Genomic DNA, 22,788 nt, shown 5'->3' on the forward strand with positions numbered 1-22,788 from the left:
TATACGGAAGTGATGAAAATTAAAGGCTTTGATAAGATCACTCTTGGGGATGCATTTGATCACTTGGTCCAAAATGAAATGTTGGCAAAAGCATTTATGACAAAAAATGCTAATTTGAGGAAAATTTGGGTTCAGAATTTTATGAACCAACGCTACTACAGGCCTGCTTCCTAAGATGATTTAACTATGATAAGAAACTATATGTTTGTTATTTGACAAGTATGTTTACTTATTTAATTTTGTCTAGCATGTTTATGTTTGTTAATTTGAACTAATATGTATGTATATGACATCAAAACTTAATATATATACATGACTATGTTTGATGTTAGATATTTATATTTATTTCTTGATGCTTATTTGATATATATTAAAGGGATAATTGCCTATACTTGTAAAAAAAAATCTTTATCCAAAAAAACCCATCAAAATATTTTTGTATTTATTTATCTTTTAAAAAAATCTTCATACAAAAAAAAACTCAAATATCTAACTCTTACTATAAACTAATTTGGCTTTCTTCATATGAAAAAAAAAACATATTTTAAGCTTCTAAAATTGAAAAAAAAAATTTAATAGGTTTTATTTATGAAAAATTTCACAAGGTTATATCTCTATAATATTATATGACATATATAGTTATATTTTATAAAATTAATAGATTAAATATTTATATTAAATATTTTTCATATATTAGATAAATTTGAAAAAAAAAATTAATTCATTAATAAATTATTTTCCAGTTTATTTTTCATAACATTACCAAACATCGGAAAATACTTTTCTGGAATTCACTTTCTAAAAGAAAACTACTTTCTTACAAACAAATGGGCCTAATTACTATATAATTGGTAATTGATTAAGAGTTTTATAAACTTCAAGAAGTAGATTTAATGGTTAAAGAGATTTTGTTTTTTATTTTATCAATTCTAATTGTAGATTTAATTTTTGAAGCAATAAAAAAGATGAGCAAATCAATAAATAGCTAAAAGGTTTCGTGTAATTTCATCAGTAATTCCTTCATATTAATGATACGCGAGACCATTAATTTTAATTCCAAAAACTTCAATCTAACCACACAACATAACTTATTAGCATCAGAGTACTTCCAAACTTAAAATAAAGAAATTAAAACAAACAAGAGAAGCCATGGTACGTAGTATCTCCCAAAATCTTCAAGAAAAACTAGAAAGAAAAAGTAACGCCTGTAAACAATCTTCCAGTCCCTCTCCTCACCATTCAGCTGCTTGTTGTCTCCAATTCCTGAGTTTATTCGTTGTCAAAACACGAAAAGTCACTAAGACTAGAGGTTACATCATCAAGCACCAGGCCCTGGTTCACCTACATGTGTAAAATTCACACATACTAAAGATTCAGCTCTATTTAAACTTCAGCTTTTAAGTTTAAGAAAGGTTAAAGAAATGAGTAAGTATCATAACTCTATATTTTATGATTATTTCTTCATGTAAAATAGAAATGGGATGCTAGTAATTATAAAGGAAAATGGAAACATACATGTGCCCGCCCTTGGGGGACATGTGATTGATGCAGCCCCCATGGATTTTCCATGGGCGGGCCTCCAGACTCCATTGTTGTTCCATACTGATAATCCAGTGGGTGATGAACAGGTAGGCCTGCCTCTCCAGTGCTAAATGTGTTGTCCGGAGTCATTCCAGATGGGAGTTGCAACTACAAAATTTTTGTACATGGTTACAGAGATAGTGATTTATATATAAAGAGAAAAGGAAAATGCGTTAATGTTCTGTTAAAAGTGTTTTTACATTATTAGCAGAGGATCAAAATGTGTGTAGAAATATATTTATGCCCTTGATCGAAGATTAAGAAAGTTGGCTCTCTTGATTATTTTTATAGGAATCTTGTGCATATTGATCTAACATTCCTATCACATAAATGTTTTTTTTTCCAAGATAAAAGAAAAAGAAAAAAGAAGCTAGTATTTTGTAAAAACATAAGGTTGTACAGTTTTACAAGAAGCAATTCATTAGTCAGGACAATTCGGTAATTATCTCTTCATGAAAAATAGAAATGGGACGCAAGTAATTATAAAGAGAAATGGAGACATACATGTGCCCGTCCTTGAAGGAGATGTGATTGAGGCAGCCCCGATGACTCGTCAATGGCCGGGCCTCCTGACTCCATTATTGTTCCAGACTGATAAACTAGTGGGTGATAAACAGGTTGCCCTGTCTCTCCAGTGCCAAATTCAGTCATTTCAAATGGGAGCTGCAACTACAAAAGTTTTGTACATAGTTACAGATATTGATTTATATATAAAGAGAAAAGGAAAATGAGTTGCAAGCCATGTTATAGAAAGAGAACACCTGTGTGTGTCTGTGTGTGTAAAGAGCTGTGCACCTGTGTGATGAAAGGTGTGCTTCCCTAATAAGAGTTTTGTAGGTGCCATTTTTTTTTATAGGTAAAAGAAATTGTTAGGTTTGTTGTAATTTATGATAATATGTGAAGTAAAAGAGTTCATACAATATAATTGCAACCTTGTGTGATTTATTCCTAGATGTTCTAAGAGAAAATGTACAATAAAAAAACAAATGATTGCTAGGTGTTCTAAAAGAAAATGTACAATAAAAAAACAAATGATTCTCAGGTTCCATGTTATAACCAATATGGAGAAGACAATAACTACTAATACATCTAACCATCTTAATTTCTCTCACTTTGTGAACAATCTATTAAATACAGGGTTTTGTAGCTTTACGTTAAACACAATATAGAAAGAGAAAATAATATAGTAAAATGTCACACAAGTATGTTGAAAGGTGCACTTCCCTAACCAGAGTTTTGCAACTGAAAGTTTTTTATTGGCAAAAGAAATTATTAAACTTTTTTTTATTAAAATTAAGTATATTAAAGTTAATGCTATAATAAATAAACATGAAAGTAGGAAATACTATGAAGTTTGTGTTAGTTTTAATGAGTCAAATTTTACTTAAGAATTTTAAAGTTTGTATACCACATTGTACAATGTCCATATATATTGTATGAATTTTGATAAAAAAAGGTGTGAGAGTACTATTAATTAGTGTCTTATATTTCACAAAAAATATGCGTGTGTTAGCAGAATGAATTGTGAGTGTTAATCAAATCCTTACTTTGTTATTGAGTGATAATGTTGCAATAATTATTAGGTTGGTAGGAGAAGTAATGTGAAAAGTAAAAGGGTTAATGAGTGAATCAATCAATTAATAATGGGAGAAGTAAAAGTGTTAATGTAACTTAATTGCAGCATTAGATGATTGATTTTCTGATGTTTTGAGAGAATGCAAAATCAAAAAAACAAATGATCCATACGTTCCATGCTATAACTATTATGGAAAATATGATCACTATTAATACTTCCCACCATCTTAATTTGTCTCATCTTTATGAACGAGCTGCAAAGCATAACAAGCCATGTTATAAAAAGAGGAAACAATAGTGAAGAGTTGCAACTGTGTGTTGAAAGATGTGCTTCCTTGACCAGAGTTTTGTAGCTGCCATTTTTTTTATAGGCAAAAAAAAAAATTATTAAGTTGGTTGTGAGTTATGATAATGGGAGAAGTAAAGGAGTTAATACAGTATAATTGCAATCTTGTGTGATTGATTCCCAGATGTTATGAGAGAATGCATAACCACAAAACAAAAGCTCTCTACATTCCATGCCATAATTATTATGGAGAAGACAATCACTATTAATAAATCTGACCATTTTAATTTCTCTCATCTTTGTGAACAATCTGTTAAGCATAACAAGCCATGTTATAGAAAGAGAAAACAATAGTGAAGAGTTGCACCTGTGTGCTGAAAGGTGTGTTTCTCTGACCAGAGGTTTGCAGCTGCCATTTTTTTTTATAAGCAAAAGAAACTATCAGGTTGGTTGTGATTTATGATAATAGGTGAAGTAAAAGAGTTCATACAACATAATTGCAGCCTCGTGTGATTGATTCCTAGATGTTTTAAGAGAAAATGTACAATAAAAAAACAAATGATTCTCAGGTTCCATGTTATAACCAGTATGGAGAAGACAATCACTTAATACATCTGACCATCTTAATTTGTCTCATCTTTGTGAACAATCTATTAAACTCAGGGTTCTGTAGCTGTGCGTTGAACACAATATAAAAAGAGGAAATAATAGTATAAAGTCATATAGTTATGTTGAAAGGTGTACTTCCCTGACTAGAGTTTTGCAACTGAAAGTTTTTTATTGGAAAAAGAAATTACTGTTAGTTATTAAACTTATTTACTAAAATTAAGTATATTAAAGTTAATGCTATAATAAATAAACATGAAAGTAGGAAATACTATGAAGTTTGTGTTAGTGTTAATAGTTAACTGTTACTTGAGAACTTTAAAGTTTGTGTATGATATTTTACAGTGTTTATATATATATTGTATGAATTTTGATAAATAAAGGTGTGAGAGTACTTTTAATTAGTGTCTTGTATTTCATAAAAATACGAGTGTGTGTTAGCATAATCAATTGTGAATATTAATCAAATCCTTACTTTGTTATTGAGTGATAATGTTGCAATAATTATTAGGTTGATAGGAGAAGTAATGGGAGAAGTAAAATGATTAATGTAACTCAGTTGCAGCTTTAGGTTATTGATTTCCAGATGTTTTGAGAGAATGCACAACCAAAAAAATAAATGTTCCCTACATTCCATACTATAACCACTGTGGAAAAGATGATTACTTAAAAATGTTTAGGCAATGCATCCGCTACCTTATTTCCCTTTCCTTTCTTGTACACCACAACAAAGTTATACCCTAGTAGCTTTAAAACCTAATTTTGTTGTTGAGAAGTATCTATCTTTTGTTCTATGGGATATTTTAGGCTTTGTTGGTCAGTTTTGACCTTAAATGTACTTTCAAGTAGGCAGTAGGCAATAGGCAATGCATCATTTTTGTATTGTCATTACTAATGCTAACAATTCCTAAGACTCAACTCCTTCCCTTTTAGTCCCTTATTTAAATAGGCAATAGGTTTACCTTCTTGAATTAACACAGCCCCTGCTTTTATTTCGAAGGCATCACATTCCACCATGAAGGGTTTGGTGAAATTAGATAAGGTTAGAATAAGTAGGGTAACCACAACTTGCTTTAGTTTTTAAAAGGCTTTTTCTGCTTGTTCATTCCACTTAAACTCACCTTTTTTAAACCCACCCTTTTAAGGCCTTAATGTTTTGTGGTTTACGCCATTTAATCATGGATTTTATTTTGGTAGGATCAACATTTATTCCCTCTCCAAATACAATATGACCTATGTATTCAACCTCTCTTGTGGCAAACTTGAATTTTAACATCTTAACATATTATTGATGCTTAAATAAGGTCTCTAACACCTTTTTTAGATGCCTAAAGTGCTTATTTCTAGTTTGACTATAAACTAGGATATCATAGAAAAAAATTAAAACAAATTTTCTTAGGAAAAAACTGTTCTTACTTTTGGTCGGGGATGATATTGGTATTCTCCATCTGGTTACTGTATCATTAGACCTTAGACTCCTCCTTACCAGACTAAGCTTTTCTTCTTGCATTCTATAAAGCCCATATATAGCCATCACATTTGAAGGATTGAGCATTCTTAAGACAATCTTGATTTCATCTTTTAATCCTCCTAAAAAACAACTCAACTTATAAGTATTTGATAATCCTCGTACCTGATTTGATAATAATTCAAATCGGATTTTATAGCTTTCCACCATCACTATTTACCTTAAATTAATTAGGGCCTCTACAGGGTCATCATATGTAGAAGGCTCAAATTGAATCTACAGAGCCTTCACAAATGATTCCTAACTAGTTAAAGCACCAATTTCCTCCATTTCTTGAAACCATGCTATAGCTTTTCCTTGTGTGTGAAAGCTAGTGATAAACAACCCGTGTGGCGGTGGGGTATTATGAAAATTGAAAAAAGTGAGTGGCTTTATACACCTAACTTAACGAGTCTTCCCCATCAAATTTGGGAAAGTCTATTTGGATTAATCTGACTTGCAATTGCTGAGATTGATCTCCTTGTTGCTCTAATTCATTTATGTGATGCCCATTTACAGACGTATGAGGGCTACTGGGTGGATTCCACGAGTTTTTTTTCCCTTAGATCATAGTTAATTGATCCATCTTAGATGATATGTTGTGAAATTATTGTGTAAGTTCCTCTAACACACGTTGTTGTGAATTCTAATACTATTATTGCTCCTTTTGTTGCTTCATAGAAGCAACTGTTTCAAGTACTTTGAGACATACGAGTACTGTTAATCATTATAGGTAGGAACAATTTTTGTAATAAACCTTACAATTTTTATTATAAAATAGATTTGTTTACATGAATGAAAAGGAACAATTTTGGTGGCCAGTTCAAGGTGGCTAGGCCTCCAAAGTAAAACAGAAAACAATATTGAAATCTTGCATACTCATCCTATTAATAGGATTTTTTTTATTCCTGAATTTGTGCAGGTTTGAATTCAAATGGAGACTATCCTGAGTGTTAGCTAATTAATGGCCTAGTCAAACGCCACAAATGTTATTCTTTCCTTTTTATTTAATGGATTCTTCCTTTTTGGCTAATGGGACACATCTGTCCTCCTTTTCAGTTGACGTAGTCTTATCCTATAGACAAGTTGGATCAAATTGACCCAGAAGACTTCAGCCTGTGTTGGATTAGACTATTTACAAATTCCAGCCTCTGGGCATCTGTTTTGCACGGAAAGTACCTAAATTCAGATGGTATTTTACCTACTTCATAAGCTAAAAGATGAGACTTTTTATTCTAGAAAGCAATATGTAATTTTTGACACATGGATTCGTGGCTTTGCTTTCAATACAGGTTATTGTACCTCTGTTCAAGTAGAATTATGGGCAACTATAATGGGATTAGAAATTTCCTAAGGAAGAAAAGCTAATACTTGAATTTAATTATACTATAACAGCTGATGTTTTAAAAAAGAATCGACAAGATTGATGTTAATCATGCCTTGATAGTTAAAGCTAAAGATTTATTTGCTAGAGATTGGGAAGTGAAGATCACTCCTCAATTTTGAGAGGCTTGTTGCTATTAATTTTTGAATCTCTACATAAAAAAAGAGAAAATACAAAAAAATTCAAAAAAAAAATAATAGCTATGAGAAGAGGATACCGAAGCGCTCAGAAAATGGTTAAAAAATTGATTCAGAATGTTCAGAAATACAAAGATGAAAATTTAACAGTATATTTTTTATTGATAAAAACCTTATTGATGAAGAAATTCAATTTGAAAAAGAGAAGTCCAAGATTAGATGTTTATGGACTCAATTAAATTTTATAGGTTTAATTGAATTTATGTAAGGTTTGATTGCTAGAAAAAATATTTTCAAGTTAATTTGGGTTTTAATTGAAAACAATTAAAGTTTAGGGATCAAATTATAATTTTAAGACCAGATTTGGTTAAATTAGAAGCTTAATTGTATAAATGTTAAAGTTTGATGAGAAATTAAGGACTGAATTGAAAAATAAAAACACTAAGAACTGTTTTGTGAAAGGCGTTAACGTCCGGTGGTCCAATTGCAATTTATCCAGGGGTGAAATTAAAAAAAAGGGGGAATTTCCTGAATAAAAGGGCCTGATTACAATTTCACGACTTCAGTGACCAAACTACAAGTGGTCATTCCCATCCCTAAACGACGTCATTTAAAGAGCATTGCTCATCTTCTTCACTTCATCAAACCAGATTGGAAAACAGACACCTCGATTGCCCCAGGATGTGTTTTCATTATTGTAGTAACGGTCCTGAGAGTTTGTTTTATTTGTGGCAACCACATGGCATTCTCTGGCTTTATAAAAGCCAGAGAAAGGCCATGACAGGGAGTATGGAGCAAAAAGATAGGGGGACAAAGAGAAAACTGGAGGACAAAGACGGGAAGGAGGGGAGAAATCCCACGAAAAAAAAAACCGAAGAACACGAACAGGGAACAACACAAAGAGAGACAAAACTGGAAAACACATGAGTTCTAGACACAGACTGAAAGAACATGAAAGAAAGAAAAGCAGAGAGATCAAGAGCAAAAACTAGGAAAATAAACCAGAGAACACAGAACAGAAAAAAACAGAGCCAAATAAAAGAACATGAGGGAAAATATTTTTTTTTATGCTAATCCAGATATCCTTGTATATCTTTTAAAAGGTAAAACTAGTTTTATTCGGAATTAAATTTTATTTTGAGTTTGTATCACACAATGTGAAGGTGCAGCACACATGCGTTAATAGTTCACGCATGCAGGCTGCTTTGCCTAGCCGAGTCCAGCCCAGTTTGTACGGGCTAAACTGGACCCTACCACAAAAAAAACATGAGGCTGGGCTGGGCCTGGGCCTCAGGCCCACCCAACTTAATCTCTTTTGGGTAAAGGATATATTTGACAAAACACACCCATATATTATTCTCCTTTATTTTATTTTTTTTAAAAAAAATTATAGCTTTCTCGTGTATTTTTTTATTAATTTTTGATTAATAGTGGTTTGTATTTTTATACTGTAAAAATATAAATTCAGCCTTAAAATACCATATTTTCATCAAAATATTACAACATATATACATATATATACATATATATATACATATATACATTCGACCAAATCTCTTGAAAATATAAAAATTTTATATTGTATTTTTATATAAAATAAAATTAAAAAATATATTTATTTTATGCTAGAACAGCTAATATCTTTTCTAATCATAACTAACTTTTTATCCTTAAATCTCTAAGAACACTGGTACATCCAGGTTTTCATAGCCATCCTAGATTAAACAACTAGGCGGTGATTTTCAAATTAAAATTCTCTGACGCCGCGCTAAAGAGATCCATGCGAAAGGGCTAATTTTAAACAAAGATTTTTGTAAATCAATGCCCTTTCGATCTTGTATAGGTCTCCTTAATCCGTTTTGTGTAATTTTCAAGCTTTAAGCCTTGATTTAAAAAAAAAGGTGCTAGGAAAGTATACACGTTCACATTGACATGAAGAAAGAGAAATCCAAACTCCATTGGAGGAAAACTAGAGAAGCGTTTTCCAAATGCAAACCTTGACAACGTGTTTGTCATACGGAAAAGGCTAACCTTCAGTCCCTTAAAGAGTGTACAAGTTTGTATGCATGTAATGTTTTTTTAAAAAGTTATATTAGAAAATAATATAATTATATTTTAGAGTTTTATCTAATAGTTTAAGTTTTTTGGTTGAATTAGTTCTTTGACATGATATTAAAGACTTGTTAACTAAATAGTAATGAATTCAAATCTCACTACCCCTATTCTATATAGTTGATAAAAAATTAAGCACAAAGTAGTATGAGTTCATGCAAATTTCAAACCCAAAATATTTTCACTTGAGAGGGTATGTTAGAAAATAATATAAATCATATTTTGAGATCTCACCTAATAATTTAAACTATTAGATTGAGGGTATTAGAGTATTGATGATCAAGCGGTCACGAGTTCGAAACTCATCATCCCATTTTATTTGATAAAAATTAAGTATAAGGTAGTGTAAGTTTGTGTAAATTTCAAGCCAAAGAACTTTCACTTGAGAGGATGTGTTAGAGAATAATATAAATTATATCTTAGAGTCTTACCTAACAACTTAAACTTTTGGGTTGAATTGATTTTTTGACATCTTCTTGTTTGTTTTGCTATTTTTTAAAACAATATAATATACATTTTTTTCTAATTTTCTGAGTTAGAAAAATGTTTTGAAACTTTAAAAAATATAAACATGTTTTCTAGTTTTTTATTGGAGAAAAAAAAAACTTAACATGAAAAAAGAAAGTTTATTGGGTTATAGAACAAGTTCGTATATGCATGTAATCCCAAAACGGATAGTCCAACAATTAAATCTTGGGATTTTCTTTAAAACGTTCCTTTGATTTCAATTTTAGCATGCATTAAAATCATAATGCTCATTCATTCTGAATTTTTAATTTAAATTTAAGTGATATGATTGAAGATGAAGGCATCCTATTTAATCCACAGCAGTGAACGCTTGGAAATTATGTTCCTAGCTAGCCAGTAATTTTTAACAATGTGTGGAGCTTATTTAATTATGTTTCCAACTGCATGTGAAAGGATACATGCATTCTGCTTCTGCCACGTACGTATTAATCCCAGTGATTTGTTAATAGTGTGTTAAGTTTCAGCTTAGACAAATCATTTCATTTAATTTATTCAGTGTGTTCATATATATAATATATTGATTAATTATGGAGTGGTTTTGTGTAAATCGATTATGTAAGCAGAATCTAAACCATTGAAATGGTTACAATTTCTTTTAAAAATCACCACTACTCATCAATCATATATTTAAATAATCATCCAATATTCATGCATGAACACAACTCCAAACTATTGATTTAAATTCAATGATGTGGATTTTAAAAACGTTATCTATCATACTTCAATAAATTAGAAGATAAACTTAAAACCGAGTACCACAGAAATAGAAGGGCATCCTTACCATGTAGTCCATGATAAACGTCTCCAGCATATCACTTTTCCTAGTAGTCATCTGCGCCGTGATGTTGCGAAGCATAGCGAGAGTTTTTCCCAGCAGATGCGCTTCCGCTCGTAAGACGGCATTATTTTCATCGAATTTTACAATTTCTTTTTTAAGTATTTCAATCCTTTCCGAGGCCTCAATTATCTTACGCTGCACAAAAATATATATTTAGAAAAGAAAATAGAGTAATTATATATAAGGGGAATGTGTACAGAAATAACACAAAGGAGAATATATACCTTCTTTTTAGTTGATTGGGGGAGCGTTTGAGGATTCATGGATGGGTTCCCCCTAGAGACAGTACCTGCATATGTACACACGCACACGCATATTCAGTTTCTAGTGAACATATTTGCTTGTTTACTTGAACAGCAATTGAACTCATGCAATTACCTAAAGTTTCTTTCAAGAATTAGGAGACTTCAAGTTTGGTGGTGACTGGTGACGTCATATTTCTTAAACAAGTTAATTATGAGAAAACACAAGCAACCCATGCAATTACCTAAAGTTTCTTTCAAGAATTAGGAGACTTGCAGTTGGAAATAAAATTAAGAGAGGAAAATAATTTTAATATACATTAAGTGAGAAATAGATGGATCAATATGCTAGATTATATACAACAAGATTAATTATGAGAGATTTTAGTTTGATTTTTTTATTATCAAATAAAAAATATAATGATCAATAAAAATATAGTTATGGTGTCAAAACGGTAATATTACCCCCTTCTCACAAGCTTTATGTTACCCTTAATGTGGTCTTTCATAAATTAAATTGTTTTACTTTGAGTCTTCACTTCAAAGGAAGAATAAAGATAAAGTGCAGAATTCAACTAATCCTTTAATTAAAAAAACCTGGATTTTATAGCATGTAATAACTTGTAAACTAATCCTTTGGACAACTTGGAAACTAGTGATGAATGTCCAAGTGATGGTATCACCGTGGATAACTGGGAGGAGTGTCTAAGTGATGGTTCAAAATTTAAAAGAACTCAACGTGGCAAGTTGTTGTTGACTTGCTTGAAGGAAAGATACCTACTGGATATAGATGGGTCTTCACCATTATATACAAAGCCGATGGAATTAGTGAACGGTGCAAAGCAAAATTTGTTGCCAAGGATTATACTTTAAACATATGAAATTGATTATATGGAGACATTATCACCGGTGGCCAAAATTACACTAGTTCGCTGTAAAAAATGCATTTTTTCATGGAAATCTCCTAGAAGAAGTGTATATGGAGTTGGCCGTGGTTGTAATCGACAAACTAAAGGCAATAAACAAAGTCTATAGGTTGAGAAAATTCCTAGAACGTGGTTTGAAAAGTTCACAAGTTTTATGAAGTATGTTCGTTACAAGCAAAGTAACTCAAATCACACTCTATTCCTGAAGCATAATGAAAAACAAACCACTAACTATTATTGTGTTTATTGATAATATAATAGTGATTGGAAATGATCTTGAAGATTGGAAAACACTACACGAGCATCTTGCCTATGAGTTTGAGATGAAGGACCTTGGGAAATTGAAATATTTTCTCATAATTGAAGTGTCAAGATTAAAGAAAGGTATTTATTTGTCATAAAAAAAATATGCATTCGACTTACTAAATGAAATTGGTATGACAACATGTAGTCCAGCTAGCACTCCTATGAAAGAAAATCTGAAACTACATGTGCGTTCAGATCAAGTTTCTACTAACATTGAACATTATCAATCTGAAACTACATGTGCGTTCAGATCAAGTTTCTACTAACATTGAACATTATCAGAGTCTAATTGAAAGATTAATGTATCTTGTACATACTCAGCTTGATTTAACTTATATGTTAAGTATGGTTAGTCAATTTATGCACTCTTTAAGTGAAGAACATATGAACGTTATCATCTATATCTTACGCTACTTAAAGTCATCTCCAGGAAAGGAAATTTTATTCATAAAAGGAGACAATTTGGATATTAACGGCTACACATATGTTGATTGGATTGGGTCTATTCAAGATCAACGTTTGTATAAGGAAATTTGGTTATGTGGCAAAGTAAAAAACAAAAGTTAGTTGCTAAATCCAGTGTTGAAGTCGAATATAAAGAAATGACTAAGGTAATATGCAAATTGTTGTACATCAAAAATCTGATGCAAGATTTATATATTATTAAGCAAGTTAAACCTATGAAGTTATATTGTGATAACAAAACATTGTATGATATTGCGTAATTCTATCAAGGAGAAACTAGAAGAAAAATTAATTGAAGTTTCTCATGTTTGATCTCAAAACCAGCTTACTAATGTGCCGACCAAGGCAATGTCAAACCAAGCATTTAATGACTATCTCAACAAACTAGGCGCAGATGACATCTACGCATTAATTTGAAGGGGTGTTGATAATTATGAGTAATTATCTTCAAATTGATTCTTCAATATTCAAGCCACTATTTTATCTCTATTGCTAGCGTTTCAGATAGACTAGAATTACTAGAATTCCAGTAAACATGTGATTGTATCTTGATAGCTATAGGTTTCTATATGGTTAGTCAACCCGTCCTAAATTATAGGATCTAATAAAACAGGGCTTTGTAAAGTGGCTATTTATGTCGTGCTAGTAACAGAGAAATTCTTCTCTCCACTAACTCTGCATTTTCACTATTTCATGCCAACAAATTAAAACAACATAGACTATAATAGATATGTTTTTTTCTAGTTGTTACTGAACTTACTGCTCGTGATCGGGACCTCGTTCATTTCTCGTTGATCGTTAAGACGCATTGAGCTTTCTCCATTAATATTGATCTGCAAAACATTGAAAACATGTGGTATAAACAAAGTATAGCATTACATGGTAGTCATAGCAGAAAGTATGATACGGGCTCTAAGTTGTCGAATTAAATGTGGCACAAGTACATAATGATAAATAAAGAGAATGGAGTGGCAAGTTTAAAAAGGCAAATGCCCTTTTTATATATGACATAATGACTGTAAATCATTGGAAAATGTTAGTAATTGCTAGAATTGGTTGTGTGATATGCTATAAATTACATTGAAGGATATGAAAATGTTGAAATTATTTATTGCAATGACCTGCGAGAGATTCTGCACCTCAGTATTTTGTCCTGCATTATTGTCGAGCAACAGGTTAAGAATTCTCCTATTTTCCTCCTCCACTTTGACCTCCAAGTGGTCTCTTTCCCATTTTAACTTGACATTTTCACGTTCCAAATCACCAGATGTTTTTTCCAGACTTTCGAGCTGATCCATTATATCATCCTCCTGTCGCTGCACAATAAACAGAAAAGGAAGTTGATACTGGACTACTAGTCACGAGGGAAAGAAAAGAAAGAGCACCAGTTACTGAATAGGAAGATGTAGGAGTGATAGCTAGTCATTATACCTTCTTTTTCTCGCGGTGTCTGTGATCATATATTTTCTTTTTTTTCTTCTGTTCATCGCTTAATTGAACTTTTCCTTCTGTAGGTGGAGCTGATGAGCAGGGTGATCGATGATTCACGGATGAGATATCCCCTGCGATAGGACTACCTGCGTGCAGTTTGAGTTTCCAATTATGGTGTTAGCTCGAGCCGCGTTTAAACACTGGAAGAAGAAAACCTTTAAAAATTTGCGTTAAGGAATAAGGATGCCAATGAGAGCTTCAAGCAGGTGCTGTATATATGTGCAGTAAGAATTCAAGGAACCAATATCCTTCATTTGTTTTTTATCTATCCTTTATTTTCTCCCTCTGCATATGATTTTCTTTTTTTCCTGGCTACTTTCTGTATAGATATTCTCTCAGGACACTGTGCTCTCCTATCTTAATAATATGTGTTTTCCGATAAGGAAAATTATCAAGAAGTTCATTTTTGAATTTTTATTCCAAAAAATTTCAATTTTTAAAACATTTTCTAAATTACCCATCAAAACATGAATTATCAACTAAAGCTTAAAAACTTTGTTTTTTTTTTTTGTGTGTGGAAAAAAACACTAAAATCTTCGAAACAGATTTATTGCCTCACTGATCGAAAGAAAAATGAGTTAAAAAGAGAACCCTAACAATTGCCATGCATGCTAAGGAAAAATAAAAGATGATGAGCATGCATTATAATTTTTTCAGCATAAAGTAAGGATAGTTGTGCTTGAATATAAGAATTACTCTTATTAAATTTATGGCTGTGAAGGAGAGGATGAAAGATTGATAATGTAATATGCTAGAGGGTGAGAAAAAAACTGAAAAACCAATTAAATCGAGAAAACCAGAAAAAAATAACTGAAAAAACCGAACCGTAAAAAAAAACCGATTAAAATTTTGAAAAAACCGACCGGTTCGGTTTTATAAGCTTGAAACCAAAAAAACCAAATCGAACCCAAACTGAAAAAAACCGAGCTAAACTGTTTTGAACCGGTTTTTGTTCTAAAAAACCGAACCGAACCAAAACCGGTCGATTTGAATCAGTTTCAGTTTAAAAAAATAAATTCGGTTTGATTATTTTTTTTATATAAAAACCGAATCGAAAATGATCACCCCTACCCCGAGGTACTAATTTAGAAAGCATATGAAAAATTAAACTTCTTTGGAAAGAAAATAATAAATATGAACTTACTAATTAGTCAATAAATATTTTGTTGTTTTGTTTATTAAAAATGAACTTGTGATCATGAGTTTCCTTTTCAATAATAATAATAAAAAGGTTTGTAGCTCACAACTAAAAAAAATGTATTCACGCATTTGTGCGTTTGGAAATAAAGGGGAAAACTATATTATAAACCAAAAAAAATCATTTCAATCCCACTACAACTGATGATCTAAAATTTTAAACGTTCTGACATCTTAAGATTTTGTATGCGAAGAGAAGTTCTGATGAAATTAAAGTTAGGAACAAATCTAGCAAACACGTATACTCATACAGTTGGTCGAGTCCTGGAATATAATTAGGAAAGCTGAAAACAAAGGGAATTGGCGGGTTTTTGAATTGTGTTTTCTCATGAACAATTGGTGCGAAAGAGTCAAATGAAGCTGAAGTATTTGCAATCAAGAAAGCAGTTAAAATCAGTGTTCCCTCTACTTTGGTAAATCAGGTGGAATGGCTTATAGAGTCGGATTCAAAGAGTCCGTGGTATGATGTTAAAAATAAGAAATGATGAGCATATGTAATTGATTACAGCCATACCTTTCTTTTAGCTCAAAATCAAACCTGCAGATTAATATTGATCTATAGATATAAACACACGTACCTTCAAGCTCTTGGTCAGATGGATCCAGCTCCTTCCCATCGGCGTCCATAGCTTGCTAGAATGGAAAATCAAGCAGAGAACGACGTTAACCAATATTCAGAGAAAGTAAGGAAGATGAAGATTTCATATGGAGAAAGTGTCCATATAAAGATGAATATGCGAGGAGATATCTTGGAGACATTGGACGAGATCGACACCCCAAGGTCTAAGTGACATCTTGGAGACTTTTTTCGATATCGACTAACCTAAGGTCTCAATTATTGAAAAAAAAAGAACCAAACAAAAAAAAATATTAATGACTTTTCTTTGGGTTAATAACTGGCCCAGGCCCAAATAAAAGGCCCGTATGAGGGTCTGCTCTCGAAATGAAATATTTATTATTCAATTCTAGCCGCATGAAAACCTTGAAGGCTAATGCTGAGCAGTTCAGTACAGAAATCTCAGACTAGTTAACGAAAGAGAAGGGACATAATTAGAGGAAACCTTTGTTTTTTCTCCTCTCTTTTTATTTGATTTTTCAAGAACGAAACGGCTAAACATAAGATCAAAGTAGTTCTTTATGAGCCAAGTTCTCAGTATAGACTTGTACGTACCTTAATTATCATGCTCCAGTACTGTTGTCCGAACCTCATCTCTTTTCTTGCAGTTTGTCATCTATCAATCATATATGCAACTCCACCGCTGAAATCTTCAAGTTGCAACTTTTGAATCACGCCTGGATTATGCATTTTAAACTGCTATAGTTAAACTCCAGCATCTCTGCACTGCTCTCTTTTTTCTTGCCTTAACCTGTGTGCATTTTCAATCAAGGGAAGGACACATCAAAGTTAGAAACAAGAGAATTGGAGAGAAATAAAATTTGTAGAGGTTGAGCTGTAAATTACTTGCATATTCTCAAGAATGGCACCAGCAGAAACCTGGATTTTTTTTTCATCAAAAAAAAGAAGAAGAAAGCAACCTGAATATTTGAGTTAGTGATAAAAGTGAACAGATCGTCCACACAAAAAACTAGTACCAGTACCGGGGTAGATTATAAGTGGCTGCAAGGAGATATCACATAGTCACAGACAAAATAATAAAAAAAAAACCATTGACGAAAGACTTTAATAAAGAATGACTACAAGTCCACCATTTGAAGGCCCACCATCCATATTGTTTTTTATTTTATTTATCCGTATAGCTTAAAAAATTCAGTAAGAGAATTTGAAACCGTGATTTCCAAGTGCAAAACATCATTTAACGAGACTCAGAAAATCAAAGCTCTGTTCACTTAATTAAATGCAAGAAAAGATTCATTTTAGAACTTGGTAACCATCTTGCTTGAGAAAAATTCATGTTCTTACTTCTCAAATCCCTACCTCTCCCAAATACTTAACATCAGGTGCTGGATCAACTATACATCCCAGTCATACATTCATGGATCAAGATAATATAATATGTATCTGCTCTCAATGAGCTAAATATCTGCATTTGAGTACCTGCACAAGAAGAGGAACAAGGTAACAAGCTGGGGAAGGAAACATGAATCAATTATATCGTTACGTTGAATGTATTTGAATCAAGTTGAACAGCATACATGAACATAGAACCAAATACAGATGCATGCTTAATTTTTCTTTATTTTTAAGTAGTAGATATGTTTTTGCTCCAATGCTACTTGACACTGGCAATATTCCTCAACATTCGTTGTTGTTCTCGTTTGCATTGGAATCTCTACAGTATTAGCATTGGATAAGAACTCTCCCTTACATTTTTATATTCCTATTAGTTCATATCACTAGCTGTGTAATGTTAAAAAACAATCAAGCATTGCTAGCATGTTTTTGTTATTTTTTTTTAAATAATCATGAATATAAAATATGTTGTATATTAAGAGATATCATTTTTAAATATCAATTTTTTAAAATATTAAGATAATAATATATTATGATAAAAAAAACTAAATAAAAAAGAAAAAATTGAGTTGTTGGATGGTGAGATTGAATAGAAATATTCAATTAAAAATGAACCTGAAAAAATGAATCGATTCAACATATGTTAATTGACCAAACTGCTATCCAGGTTATAAAACCAAGAAAACTCTATAGGAAACAAATAAAAAAAATTATGAAGTTGAATTTTCTAAAAGAAAAAAATAAATTTTCTAAAAGGAAAAAAAATTTTCACAATTGGATCAGAGTCAACTTGGATTAACCTGCCAAACTTACAATTTTATCATGAGATTAGGATAACCCTATAAAAAATACAAAAAAATCATAAAGTTGAATTTCTAACCAATCCATTGTTGAATGGTGAAATAAAAAAAAATCAATTAGAAAATGTAGCCCAAAAAACCAACTTGAGTTAATATGAATCAATTTGTTAAACTTGTGACTTGATTTATGATATTAAGATAAATTCATAGAAATAAATCGAAAAAAAAAAGAAACATCACTCTAGTAAATATATAATTTCAAATGTTGAAATAAAGGAAACCATGTGATTAATATACATATAATCAAACAAAATAAATAAATAAAAAATTATGAAGCATAATTCTTAAAATAACATAATATTAAATAATAAAATTAAAAAAATAAAAATTATAAAATTATTGAGTGATAAAATTAAAAGCAAAAGACATAAAATACTATTTCAATTAATAATATTTTATGACTGTGTCTAAATAATTAAACTACATTTTTTATTGTTTTATTGCTGTTATTGTTATTATTATTATTAAAATGAGTTCCTAAAGAAATTCGGGTAATTACCCAAATTATCGTGTTCTTAGAAATTCTTAAAAGTCAGTTAGCTAAATTGATTAAGAAAATTTAGATAATTCAAGTTTTATTGAATATATCATTCTTATAAATATAATATTAGTTAGTTAAAAAAATACAATAATATTTATATTAAACTAAATTCGCATATAAAACATGACCCACAATTATTTTCTTAATTAAGATTAAATAGATTTTAAAAAATATTATAATAATTGTATTTTAAAGATTTTTTATTTAGAAATAAATTAAAATAATATTTTTTAAATTATTTTTAATATTAACATATTAAAATAAAAAAAAATTTAAAATAAAAAAATTTAAAATTTACTCTTAAAAATAAAAAAAATAAAAAAATTGAAGGGACAAAAACTGCATAGGCAGCTGTTGAAGAAAAAGGAATGGCAGAAGAAGTTTTAAAAAGTTTTGAGATGGTGGTTTAGTTGTTTTTTAAAATGTATTTTATTTAATAAAATATTAAAATGGTTTTTTTTTTAATTTTTAAAAAATATTTTTGATATTATGTATTAACTAATTTAAAAATATTAAAAAAATATTAATTTAAAATAAAAAAAAATAAAATTTTTTTTAAACTCTTTTGAAATTGAAAAACAAACCGAATGGAATTAGAAGCGGTGCTGGCCGTGTACGGCGACGATTGTGCAATTCTCGATTCTTTCCCTCCTCATCTTCACCTCCACAGCAAACCCAGAACCGTTGATATCTCCTCTCAACAGGTCCACCACTCTCTTTCCCCTTCTTTTACTTTTGGGGTCTGCTTATTTTTTGGTTTTGAAGAACAAAATTCGAGAAAACATTTTCTGGGAAATAAAAACGATTCTTATTTTCAAGGAAGCTGGTTGTTAAAAGTTGATAGTGCTGATTCCTTTGAGCAAACTCATTTCCTTAGAATAATGATTCTAATGTGTTTATTGTATTTTTGTAGAATATTTTTGTGTAAGGATATAAGTGAGGTATTGGCACTATGAATTGGAAGGGAAAATTGCACTAGTTTTATTGCATATCAATTCTCATAGCTAAAAATCAGCTTAAGGGTTCTTGATTTCGCATCCAGCTGTAGCAGTGTGAATTATACTATCTTTTTCTAACTCTCATTGCATTTAAGGGTATGCGTCGGTTTTTTTTTTTTCTTTTTACCAGCGGTTGTAACTTTATTTATGGAGATTGATGACTGTTTTTGTAGTATTTCTTTTTACCAGCGGTTGGATGCTCCATGTGTGCTGTAGATTGTTTGTGAAATCTTGAATACCTTTGTATCGATACTAAATTTTGTCCATATTCCATGGTAGTATCCAAGCGAACCTCTGCATATTGATCTCATAGAATCCAAGGGTCTTGATGGAGAAAGGCAAAAGCAATTTATAACTAGTGGACAACACAAAGCATGTGAACTTTCCTCTTGTTTGATGCTTGTAGCACTTTGCGAGGTAATTGCTGCATTTTTCACATAACAAGAATTTTTTCTGCATTGATATTGTTATTCTATATTGTGTTAACGAATTGAGAAAACCATATTAGTTGCCTCGTATTTCATAAACAGTAGAAAATCCTCATCTTAATTTGATCTTTTTTCCATTTGTCATATATTTGTAGGTAGTCTTTAAGTAATTGGCTGTTCTGCAAAGTAAATGCATGCGCTGTAATATTGGGTTTGTGCCAATTAGCATTAAGATTATGCTCTGATGCGTCTTATTCTTTCTGTTTAACATTTCAGTTGAGGATTTGATATCACAATGCCTGTTATTTTCAAGATATGAGCATAAGTTTGAATTGCCTGCAGTGCTAAAATAGGTTGTTGGTGTAGAATCATCAAGGTAATAAAAGATCCTGGATTGTAATTTAATAATAGTTTTTGGCAGAATCTATATGCACAGTAACCAGGGTGAAAACACATTCATGGCATGCTATTTTACCAAGTATTGTGTTTTACCTGGACGCTGCACCAAAAATAACAGTGAATGTCTATTTACTAGATTTCCAGCACCTTGACAGGAATGCCTCCAAATTGCCCAATCTAAAATACACATAGCTTCAGCAGTGAATTTGTGTATATTTGCAGTTTTTCTTTGACTGATGTATAGAAGTTGCAAAGATTCGTTGATTCTACATTTTTAGGAAGTGTTGGAGAAGCTCTCTGTTATGAATCACCGAGATGGTGATTGTCCTCTGTGTTTGTACCCTTTAGTCCCAGATGATGAACAACATGAAGCCTTGGCATTTATGAAGTTGATGTCTTGATTCCGTTTCTTTCACAGGTAGAGTTCTGATTTCTTTCTTCTAGATGATACTTTACTAGGTTTTAATTTTGATTTTGGTCTTTAAATATTTTCCCTGTCATCCTTGTCTTTTTTTCTTCAAACTGTGGCAGTGAATGCATTGTCAGAGACATGAGACATGGGAAATCACAATGGTATGTCTTATAATTGGGCTAATAGAACATGTGCTGCCTGGTTATTAACATTGTTTTAATCAAGAAGACATTGGTTATTTAACTATCATGCTATTAATTTTTCTTAAAATAAGCTGGGGTTATGAGATGTGCATGGAGTATTGGAAGGAAAAGGGGGTAACTGTCCAGTTGACAGAAAGGTTTTCCATGCCAAGGGTTATGAACATGTGCTTGACTTGATTCGAACTCAAGCTTCTCAATCGGTATGCCATCAAAATGATTGGTATGCATCTGAAGTGTATTTACCAACAGTTTGAACTGGTAATAGCTGCTTCCATGATAAAAACTTCTAATGAACCCTGTCCGTTTGTTTGGTGGATTCTTGTTCATTCAAATGCAGCATATTAATTACCGATCTGCGTTGATCACAGAATTCTGGAGCAGAGGTCAAAGATGAGGAGATGATCCTTCATTCTGATTTAGAGAACTTCAAAAGTTTTACTTTTTTAAAATTATTTTATTTTTAAAAAATATACTTTGAAATTTTTTACATATCTTCCACGACCTGCCACGCCGCCACATCACAACCTGCCACGTCACCTGCTCAAACATAAACTAAAAATATATTTGAAAATACGGTGCAAATTATATTTTTAAAAAATTTATTTATTTATATTTTGTTAAAATTTAATATGGTTTGTATGTTTTAGATTATTTTAATATGCTGATATTAAAAATAATTTTTAAAAATTAAAAAAAATTATTGGTATCATTTCACTATAAAAAATTATTTAAAAAATAACCACTACCATACTCTCACCCTCTAAAACACTACTTAGCATCAAGGGAAACAAAATTCTCACCCTCTAAAATACTACTTAGATGGTTCATAGACCCCGTGCCAGAAAGCCCAGGAACTCAGGCAAGAGGAAGCAGAGAGTACAAAATTCAAGAAGATCAGTCAGTCAGTGGGTCAGAAGAGAGAATGGTACTGCAGACTAATTAGAAGGTACAGAAATTGTGGCTTCTTTTTTGAAATTGGTTTATGCTAAAATATCTAGGGAATTGAATATTCATGCGAGCATGCGAGAGAGATGCAAGCTTGCGAGGTGCAGTGTGATTTGTTATGTTGGTGAAAATCAGCTATCATGTGTATTCCTTTCTTCCATGGTGCCGCTATCTGTAAACCGATAAACCTCAACCATCATCGATTTATTTTTTTGAAGTTGGTTATTTTCGTAGATAATATTCCTTTTCTTTTCTTTTTTGTTGTCAATTTAAGTGCTGGTTAAGAAATGTTAAGAATATTTGCACTTTAATCTGATTGTTTTAAACAGTCAGGAGTTCGGCTCAAAATATACTTCAACTTGAAATTTATATTTTGCCCAGTTTGATGTGCATTAAATTAAAGATTAAGGTATTGAAATTTATTTATTTTTTCATTTTAAATTAATGGTTTTTTATATTTTTAGATTATTTTAATGTATTAATATTAAAAAATATTTAAAAAATAAAAAAATATTTATTTTAATATATTTTTAAATAAAAAATACTTTAAAAAACAATTAATATTTTCACGCTACAAATCCATTCTTAAACATGAAGCCCCAACAGGCAGAGGGAAAGATATTGGATCAAGTCTATAGCAAGCCCAGGGGATGCCATGCCAAGACAATACACGTCTGATGCAACGTGGTTACACGACGGCCTGCGGCCTGGTTTACGGTGACAAATCGATGCACTATCCAGAAGCGCAAGATTCTCCTTTAACTTTTGCAAGCAAGGGTGTTGAAATGAGGGTTCTGATTAGAATACTCGATGGTTCAAACAATCAGATTTTAAAATTGTAAAATCTGT

The 22,788-nt window shown here is 31.2% G+C and overlaps 2 protein-coding genes across 12 annotated transcripts; one reads left to right on the top strand and one right to left on the bottom strand.

The window, feature by feature from the left end:
* Window positions 1–982: 982 nt before the first annotated feature.
* Window positions 983–16,801, bottom strand: LOC133681519 (uncharacterized). 5 transcript variants are annotated; one of them, XM_062104573.1, is made up of 12 exons: window positions 16,644–16,801; window positions 16,353–16,548; window positions 15,760–15,814; window positions 13,925–14,070; window positions 13,633–13,809; window positions 13,254–13,326; window positions 10,779–10,843; window positions 10,498–10,689; window positions 3,810–3,851; window positions 2,086–2,250; window positions 1,516–1,689; window positions 983–1,341 (listed from the first exon to the last, which is right to left on the bottom strand). In XM_062104573.1, exons 2-12 carry the CDS (start codon window positions 16,389–16,391, stop codon window positions 1,270–1,272), a joined length of 1,200 nt encoding a protein of 399 aa, XP_061960557.1. In that variant the 5' UTR covers window positions 16,392–16,548; window positions 16,644–16,801; the 3' UTR covers window positions 983–1,269. The 5 variants fall into 5 exon arrangements, with proteins under 5 accessions (XP_061960557.1, XP_061960556.1, XP_061960555.1 ...); XM_062104572.1 differs by having other exon boundaries at window positions 2,086–2,244; window positions 13,615–13,809; XM_062104571.1 differs by having other exon boundaries at window positions 13,615–13,809.
* A 2,331-nt stretch (window positions 16,802–19,132) lies between these two features.
* On the top strand, window positions 19,133–22,177 carry LOC133682232 (uncharacterized). Of its 7 annotated transcripts, XR_009836640.1 has the most exons (4): window positions 19,142–19,258; window positions 19,726–19,969; window positions 20,257–20,356; window positions 20,602–22,177. XR_009836640.1 is itself a non-coding variant. In XM_062105518.1 (3 exons), the coding sequence occupies exons 1-3, from the start codon at window positions 19,142–19,144 to the stop codon at window positions 20,778–20,780; spliced, it is 378 nt and encodes a 125-aa protein (XP_061961502.1). In that variant the 5' UTR covers window positions 19,133–19,141; the 3' UTR covers window positions 20,781–22,177. The 7 variants fall into 7 exon arrangements, 1 of the variants encoding a protein (XP_061961502.1); XM_062105518.1 differs by lacking the exon at window positions 20,257–20,356 and having other exon boundaries at window positions 19,133–19,258; window positions 19,832–19,969; window positions 20,658–22,177; XR_009836638.1 differs by having other exon boundaries at window positions 19,726–20,356.
* The last annotated feature ends 611 nt before the right edge of the window (window positions 22,178–22,788 follow it).

This window comes from Populus nigra, chromosome 2, assembly GCF_951802175.1.
Source record: "Populus nigra chromosome 2, ddPopNigr1.1, whole genome shotgun sequence".
In the NCBI taxonomy this organism is placed as follows: domain Eukaryota; kingdom Viridiplantae; phylum Streptophyta; class Magnoliopsida; order Malpighiales; family Salicaceae; genus Populus; species Populus nigra.